Source organism: Convolutriloba macropyga, chromosome 12 (assembly GCF_964194025.1).
Source record: "Convolutriloba macropyga chromosome 12, txConMacr16.3, whole genome shotgun sequence".
Taxonomy (NCBI): domain Eukaryota; kingdom Metazoa; phylum Xenacoelomorpha; order Acoela; family Convolutidae; genus Convolutriloba; species Convolutriloba macropyga.
Genome location: NC_134479.1, coordinates 27,272,420 through 27,281,688, shown reverse-complemented (window position 1 = coordinate 27,281,688; position 9,269 = coordinate 27,272,420). Strand labels below are relative to the sequence as shown.

At 36.2% G+C, this 9,269-nt stretch overlaps 1 protein-coding gene across 1 annotated transcript; it reads left to right on the top strand.

The window, feature by feature from the left end:
• Positions 1-2,266: 2,266 nt before the first annotated feature.
• LOC142351220 (uncharacterized) lies at positions 2,267-7,673 on the top strand. The gene is made up of 5 exons (XM_075403351.1): positions 2,267-4,340; positions 4,667-4,886; positions 5,396-5,832; positions 6,099-6,263; positions 6,785-7,673. Exons 1-5 carry the CDS (start codon positions 3,888-3,890, stop codon positions 7,367-7,369), a joined length of 1,860 nt encoding a protein of 619 aa, XP_075259466.1. The 5' UTR covers positions 2,267-3,887; the 3' UTR covers positions 7,370-7,673.
• The last annotated feature ends 1,596 nt before the right edge of the window (positions 7,674-9,269 follow it).

Below are 9,269 nucleotides of genomic sequence, written 5' to 3'. Positions count from 1 at the left end.
ACTAGCCATTATTAACGAGTGGCGTTATTCTGTTGTTTTCCTTTCCAAAGTTATGAACTCTCTTTTTTTAAAAAAATTCAAGATTTTAACCCAAAGTTATAGGATTAAAAATTGAGAGCTTCAACCGGATTAGCCACGCTTCAGTGACGACGTGAAACTAAATTGCTCGTAACGATCAACTGAAACTTGCAATTTCTCCATCTGATATTCTCGAATTTCAGATTATTCAACTTTTTACCCGAAATTAAGCAAATTGCTAGCTCTCTTAGGAACTATTCTTCGCGACGTCTTCAGTTAAAAAGGCCTATCTGTTACCAAAGATATCTTGACAATCAGTGAAATATAATAGCCGAGGGGAGTATAAAATTGTTGCGACTGCAAGTTTTTTAACCTGTTCCATGAGCATTTTTTCTTTCAATTCAAAAAAACTATGAAAAGCTTGTGTTTGATGAAAGGCTAAACTGGTATTCTATACTAATGGTACAAAACCAAAATAACATTATAAATAACATAATAACATTAGAAATAATAAAACTTCGTAAAGGGCTACGCTTGATGTTCAGTATTGCTTATGTTTTTCTTTTTGAATATTGTCACTCTAGAGGCAGTTTTTGTTTAAAAAAATCTCATTAATTTTTTTTTTGATGTGGACATGGAAATCAATCGATAGTTAGGAACAAGATGTCCGGAAAGACAGAACTATAGATGTTTATTCAGCAGAAATATAGAGTCCAAGAAATTAGCCCACTAACAATTTCTCCACAGTCAAAATTGATATTGAACATTGATTAATGCGCAGCACAGTAGAATCAAAGGAAATCTCATAAAATGTCTAGAATATATTAAAATCAGCAACTGAATTTACCTTTAATTTAAACGAAAACTTTAATTTTACCGTAAGTGAAATTTAATGATATATACATTTACATATACGTCCTAGTGCTAACCTCTTGTATCATTAGCTTGAACTGTCTGAACAATTAATCTTCGCGATTATAGACAAACTAGCATTCCATATTTTTAGAAACTAAAAATTTACTTTTCGATGAAATGATACTTCTTTAAATCAATTTTTGAAAACAATTTTTCTAAAACCATTGCTTGAAACAATTTTTCTGAAACCATTGCAAAAAAAGATGTCTTTGCCTGCCTATGCAATTCTGATTTTGCAATTCTGCCTATGCAATTCTGATCGTTGAATTTTGTTGATAGAGGTGTTTCTTTTAGTGGACGAGAAATTACTGGAGTGTTCGGTTTTTGAAAAATTGAAATACCAGTTGTCTTGGTTGTCAAAGAGTCTTGGTTTCATCTTGAGACCTCATGAGCGTCTTAAACTTCAAGAGAAAACAGCGTGACTGTTTTTCTTGCAGAATAAGCAAAAATGGAGGCTCTTTTTTCCAAGACATGATGAATCTAAAAACTAAAATCCCGGATAGGCCAGGAATAGTATAGCACAACACTAAAGCAGAGAAAAACGCACAATAAAAATACAGCACGTGGGAGGAGGTTACTGCACGGGCACAAAAGGATGGAAAGTTACCAAAAGTTGATTTTTTTAAATAAAAAGCACCCCCCCCCCCAAATTTAACCGAAGGCAACAATAAAAAAATTCTCTGTTCGCTTAAAATTTTCATTCAATTTAGGTTTTTAAAACATAGTTTTTCCCTCCTTTTCATGAAGTATTCAAAAATTTCATGAAAATACAATGCAATCCAATGACTACAACTTTTCATAGACCCCATAATATGATATTGTAATTTTATAATTTTTGAATTATGAGGTCAACCCGGGCGGCTAATCTCATCAGGAAACTTGCCGGGCAATGTTTTGCATGTGTCACCAAAAAAAAACATTTTTTTGAATGCATAATTCTGAATTTTTCTAGAAACTGTCTTTATTTCCTACCATGCATCGCAGAAAATGTTGCTCCCATGGAAAAAAATCAAATTGCTTCACTTAAGTTTGGTTACTATAGCTTTGCGCGTTCTATACGCTTTCAGAAATACATAAAAGCGTTGAATATGTGTACTATTGTTAAACGCAATTGATAAGATTTCGTTTGGCAAACAGAAGCGAAAAGAAACCAAATAGCTTTGCGTTGGTAAGTCTCAACCCATTGTAAGTTAAGAATAGCAGGGTCTTTAAAGCAAGCATTGCTTTTGTCTATGTCTTTCATTGAATAGGCTCTATTTGCACTGGGTTATGATTTAGTTAACTGAAACTTATTGTCAGCTTTTCAAGCGTGAAACAATCCTTTTCTATTCACTATCGGTGAAACAGGACCAATTATAACTAGCTGTGATCGGTATTATAAACCATTAATCAAAACGTACAGATATGAAACTTATAATTCAAAGGTATACTCTTCCTTCTTCATATTGAATGCAGCTTTCTTCTGCATTATATCAAGCCTTAGAAAGTGAAAGTTTAAATTTGTGATTAGAGTTGATTTGATTGTTCAAATTTGGCTAACTATTGTCTTATCTTTTCCAAGCAGAAATATGTGGTATGAAAATCAGAGCTCATTGTGAAAACATGAAAGAGCTCTATCGCAGCGAATAAGAAACCTTCATTACTTTAGTAACCTCTGCTTCGTTCGTAAGTAACCTAATCAACGGTTATCTTATTCAAATAATCGCTTAATCAGTAATTTTCTTTTTTAACTTAATTACTTTGCCGCAATTAGAAATTTGAGTAAGAATTACATTTTATGAAAGTTTTCACTTAGCCTTCCAAACAGCGTCAATTAGTTCATAAATGCGTCGCAATTGAGGCCACTTTCACACCAAGAATTTCACAGATGATTAATACGGCCTGGAAAAAGCAAAAATGTGCCAAAATATCACCGGAAGCCAGAAACCGTGTGAAATAAAGAAAGAACAAATGAACATATTATATCTTCAGTAGACGGGAACAAATTCCTGTGAACGGATTAGAAAAGTTTGCGCTGAATTGTTTTCCCCGGTGTTATAAGTTATAACCGATTCTGGTTATTAGTTCCATTCCTTACTTGCAAAAGCGTTTCACTGATCAGCTTGTTTCTTTCTTTCTTTTACGAATTTCTAATTCTTTAGATCAGCAGGTTAATACGTTGATATACGTGTACTGGTCATAAACCTTTTATAAACCACAAGTTAGTACTGTAAACATTATCGAGGAAAAGCTTATACGCGAGTGAGCTTGCATTCGTTTCTAAGTCAACTAAAGTTAAGTTTTCCATGGCACTTGCTTTGGTGTTTCCTAGTTATTGAACATTAAGTTTTGTTCACACACATTCTCAGCTCGCATTGGGCTAAGCCTAAGGAAATAAGCTTTAAAGTGCCTGAATAAAACTTACGCAGTTGAAAGGGCTTTTCTAATTCGTACAAATAAACCCTTATTCTTGGGTTTAATATTGGGCCTAAACGTACATTCCCCTGCAGCAAATTTTGCTTGTAAAGTTTTGAATCTGGTCTAAATTTAGATTTTGGTTCTAATAACTTAATGCCTCTCCGATTCAGCAAATCTTGAATTTTGAAAGTTTCATTCCTAAAGTTTGCGAGATCCTGAAACAGTTTGGGTTCTATTAGAGCTTGAATTACATTCCCTGTTCTTAGAAGAAGCTACATTTCCGAGGCTCCAAATTTTATCAGACCCAATCTAAAACTTACCTATACAAACCCTCATCTAGCATGCACCTAATGTTGCAAAATTATCCCTAAACACTGGAAAACTTGATTCAACTGTAAATATTTGTTTGAGTTCTCTGTCGTATATATTTAGCTGTTTTTAATCGAAGTTTCTGCAAAAATTGTTTGATGAAAGTTTTATTGAATTATATGTTATAGAGCTTTACGAGTGTGCTGTTTATATAGGATACTAGTTAATCGTAATAGTTTAAAAAATTGATGGATTCTTCTATGGTAAATCCACTTTATCAGTCATTATCTTTCCATAAACAAACTTCGCTTCAAACGAATAAATCGTCTGATATTTCGGACCAATTACTCACTTTTGCGCCGGCGTTAAGTAATTCCAATCTACTAGAGGGAATCACCTCCAATGATGTTAGCGCATCAAAAAGCACTCTCGAAAGCACTCTCGAAAGTCTAAGACTTGCAAACATTGGGTTACCCAAACCCGTGGAATCTAGTTTGGAACCCGGCATTGGGTCTTCCGAAAATGGGGTCAGCATCTGGAACAGTAATGGTGGAATCGAAGCACGTTCTAAGCCAGTTGGTCACCTGCCTAGTCGAGGGACTACGGGCAGCATTCTGACGTCACGAAGTGGCGGTGTTTGTGGACCATCATTGAGTAGATTTACGTCAAGCTCCCCCTCTTTGGATGTGATGAACCATATGGTAAGAGTATTTCTAGATATGTTGCCCATGAATGCGTTTTTGTTATCTGTCCTTCAACAATGTTCATTGTGAAAAAAATTTCTTGAACTAAATTTCTTTGGATTGAACTAAACGTAAACGTACTATGCTCAAGTTTGGCTCAAGGTTTCAGACTCCCTCAATGACGGAAAACGTTTCTTGTACATAATTTAGTCCGAGGTTTGCTCTTTCAAAAATCTTTACAGTGTACAGAAAAAGCAAGCTAGCAATGCGTCACGTAAAAGGTTACGATAAGAGAAATTATCAAAGTTATTTATTGATAACTATGTTTGCGTCTTCTGTTTCAGGCTGTAAGACCAACCAGCGACGTTGCTTTGAGTCCTCTTATGATGATGAAACAATACAACCAGTCTCATGTTCGAAATTCGCAGCTTCCAATTACCTGCAACATCGGCAACAACGATTCGCTGTTCTTGTCGAGAATGAATGTGAACCCTACTACTACTACCTCGCAAAATGGACTGGAAGTGCAGCAGTCAACGGGAGAATTGAATGCTACAATTGCAGGTACGTGAAAACTCCTGGATCGTCAAAAATTTTCAATACTAGAGTATTCTTCTTGACTCCATGCTGTCACAGGGAATAAAATTCTTCCAAATTTGTTGGCATATAACTTTATCACGAACGAAAATTCTACGCTGACATTTTTGTTGCTAATGAAAGCACAACAAACATGATCAAATAATTCGGTCCGATAAATCTCGCAATTTTCGGTCCGATAACTTTCTTTTCGCCGAAATTTCGGTTGGCTTTGAATATTTATGCAGTTCCTGAATATTTCATTTTATATATGCATAAAAAACGAGTACATAGACTTCAGTTCACGAAATGGTATGAACAAACAAACAATGTAGGATCACATGGCTTTTTTCTGAGAACTTGCGGAAAATTACAGAAACAATTGTTTGATCTGAATAATTGAAGTTAAAAGGATTACACACGAGAAATATTCAGGCGCATTTTTACATATCTTACTTTCGAAGTCTGTGCACTTTGAAGTCGAGCTTTCTTTTAAGGTGGAAACCACAATCAAAGCAACCATCATTTGATTGGATCCGCCTCTCACCGAGGCGCGAACAACGACAGTCCTATGACGCAGTCACAAAGTTACCATGGCAACGAATCACATCCGTTCACACCCCTCTCATCATCGAACCGAAATCACGATGAATCAACGACAGGACTTGAAATTATAGCCAGACCCACCAAAATCTCAAAGCACGAAGTAATAAATTTCCCCGTGGGAACCGAAATGCGAGAGCCAAATAGAAGTGAACTAGACATGGAAAAGTTGATGGAAAGCACGTCAGGAATGGAGAAAGAGGATTTGCTGGAACTGTTGAAGGAATTGTCGCTGGATGGGTTTGGCCGAAGGGGCAAAAAGAAGCCTCCTCCGAGCTACTTGTGTCATTTATGCTTCACGAAGGGCCACTACATTAAAGACTGTCCTCAGGTGAGAGAATTCTTCACTTTTTGTAATTGAGATCTTTCCCTTTTGGAGATGAAATAATAAGCTTTGTCTCAAACGGGAAAACTCAAGAAACTTTTTTTAATTCCTTTAAGTTGCAAAAGATGTTGCCCGCTTTCAAATCGAATTATCACTAATGTGATTATAAACTTTACAAGGTATGATCATTTGTCGATGAGAGAGTTGTTAATCAAATTGTAAGGATGTAAAGATACGGGGAATCAGCGATTATTCAAAAATGTCTTTTGCAGGCTCGTCCCAAAGGGGAAGGCTTGACTCCATACCAGGGGAAGAAAAGGTGCTTCGGAGAGTACAAGTGTCCAAAATGCAAGAGAAAGTGGATGTCTGGGAACTCTTGGGCCAACATGAGTCAGGAGTGCATCAAATGCCACATCAATGTGTACCCCCACAAACAGGTAAATGCCCAAGTTGTCAGCGTAAAACAATTCTTTCAAACTTACCAAGACATAATGTGCCGTAATATATCCTAATTAACTCTTCTAAGCTTGTTCAACACATGGCGGCAAAATGATAAGTGTCTCTACTCGACACTCATCACGCGCGTTTAGAACATATCTGACCATAACTTCCCATATCAAATCCAACTCTGATCAGACCACATAAAAATGATAACATGATTTCTGCTCAGGTTGTCTCAGGTCCAAACTAAATCTTATCGGACCGTGCGAGACCAAAATGTTCTTTGATCAGTGCATTCTTGACCCGTGATCAAGATCGCTGATCAGATCGTCCTAACCCAAAATGACCTCTAATGAAATTGTCCCAGACCCAAATCGACCTCAGATCAGGAGTTGCTGGGGTTTAAAAAAAAGAAGCAGAATATTTTCCTATCTGCGAATTGTCCTTTATTTTTTGAAATGTACTAACTGACGTGATAATTCTTCGGAAAATCTTGCAAAGACTCCTTTTCTTTCAGAGACCATTGGAAACACCTGATGAACAAGGATCCCAAAGTACCACCCAATCATCGTCTTCTGGATCCAATTCTAGCCAATCAAATCACTTGCCGTCACTGCATGGATTGACCAATCCGAACGCTTCATTGCTCGACGCAAATAACTGGAAGCTAGACCAAATGCTTATCAGCCCGATGCGCGCTTCGCATAATTCGGTTTTCCACGATTCTGCTATTCAACTGTCGAATCAAACGCAGCCAAATAACCCAACGTTGATTGTCCACAATTCGGACCTGGCGCGAAGTCACCTTGTCGGTATAGCGAACGGTCGTCTAAAAGAACGACAAAGCTACACTGAAGGTGTAAGGCCAAATAATGACGTAAACATTGAAAGCTTTCCTGCAGTTTCGTTTGAAACATGTAAAATACCGACTGACTCTTTCGGTTTAGAAAGCAGTTCTGGGCTTTCGGTTATGCGACCTGGAGTTGTTGGATTAGGACAAAACAACCGTGCTTCTTTAATCGATTCACGACATTTGTTGGTCGACTACTTGCCGAGTGCTCACTTAGCACAACTGAGAGCTTATGCGAACAACGTAAAGTAGCTTAGAAAAAAGAGAAAGAAAATGGTCGAATAAAACGAACTCAACCCCATTTTAGTTCATTTTTCTTTTACCATTATTGTATTTCACGCTAACCAAGAGCCATCTAGTTCAAACCAACTCAACAAATAGATAATCATTCTGAATGAAAAAACTACTTTTTTCAGGTAATTGTGAAATTTTTTTCAATTTAAAGATTTATGATTTTGGTGCAAATGTCTCGCATGATTGAGTGTATATACAGTTTATTATTATTGACATTCTTAGTATTTCAAGGCTTGGATTTTCTATTTAAATTTTATTTATACCTTGCCCCGCCCTCAGAAATCGATCGAAGTTTCACAACCACTCCCCACTCCCCCATCCCTTTCCCTCCATCAACTCACCCCGCCCTCCTCCCACTACGCTATATCCAGGCAAAAAAGTGACCTTATATTCAAATTCGCCCTCATAACAGTTATCCATTAACAACTTGCCTTTTTTGTAACTCTTCCTTAAATGTATCGAACGTACCAATGTTTAATTTCACCAATAACTCGTGCCTTAATTTGCAGATTTATAATAAAAACTAACCTTTAAACTTATAACTAGAGCAGTTATAACTTGTTGCCATTTGAAGCCTCATTTATTTATATTGGTTATCTAGATCATCACAATTTGTATAAATTTGAATTTTTATAGACGCAAAATCAGGTTTGTGTTTGCTACTTCATTATAATTAAGTCATGATTGCAAATAGTTTGATCAGAATACTTTGAATTGTTGAAATGAATGCATTGATTTTAAAGATTTGAGACAACTTTGTACATTTTGTATTTCATGTGCTCGTTAATTGAAAAAGAATAAAAAAACACTTTTTTCAGTAGCCGACTATATTTAAGCTTTTAGGAGATAGGGGTGTCGCCATTTTCAAAGCATAACGAAATCTGTTCAAAAATCCCGTGTAGTAGGAAAACTGACCGCCAAAAGCTTTCCACCATTTTAAAGAAAATTTTAGAAGTTGTTCATTTGAGACCTTCTATGGATTCATTGAACATTTAATGGGATTCAGTCAAGAAGATCTCAGATTTCCTTCATAAATTTAATAATTGGATTCGATGTTTTGAACTTTTAAAACTGACATATTTCAAATTCTGGCAGACAAGATTTTAGAAAAATTTGAAAGGATTTAGTAATTAATCAACAGCTCTCACATTTCAAAAGCAGAAACTGTAGTATAGTGTCTTCCTGGGCACGCAACGGGGGGCCTCTATGTAAACCTGTGTTTGCAAAGGGGGGGGGGGCAATTTTTTTTTTCGAAATTTTGGTAGTTTTTGGTGTTTTGACAAGAGCAGTGCAAGACGCCAAAAACTACCAATAATTCGAATAAAATTTTCTTGTCCCCCCCGTGCAAACACAGGGTTACACAAATGCCCCCCCTTGCGTGCACGGGAAGACACATTTTTTTGATAAATTTTAATAGGTTTTGCCGTTTCTAGTGGGAATGGTTTGTTTTGGAGGTTAGTTGTGAAGTAGCACTGCTGTTATAGTGGTTGTCATTTTGCAATCAACCCAGGTGAGCCTCATTAATGAAAAAATTAAATAAAAATTAAAAAGAACGAATATTTTTAAGTTTAAAAAATGCGTGAAAAGCATTTTGCGCTGGGTTTTAGGTCTCAAAAACGTTTTTGCTTGACCTCATCTTGCTGGTGAGCATCATCATCAAAAAAAAATTTGAAAATTTCAAAAACTTTGAAGTCGTAAAACTTTACCAAATGCATATTCCACCGGGTTTCAGGTCTGAAACTTTTCGTGGATATCATTTTACTGGTTTAAATTTGTATCAAATGTTTTGTCATCAAACTTTGTCATCAATCACAGCTTACAACTAGTTGAAAAAAAAATGTTGAGTGTTTATGGTATT

Coding starts and splice junctions, on each gene's coding strand:
- LOC142351220 (XM_075403351.1), top strand. CDS start 3,888: ATGGATTCTTCTATGGTAAATCCACTTTATCAGTCATTATCTTTCCAT. Junction 4,341..4,666: donor TGGATGTGATGAACCATATG/GTAAGAGTATTT, acceptor CTTCTGTTTCAG/GCTGTAAGACCAACCAGCGA. Junction 4,887..5,395: donor ATTGAATGCTACAATTGCAG/GTACGTGAAAAC, acceptor CTTTCTTTTAAG/GTGGAAACCACAATCAAAGC.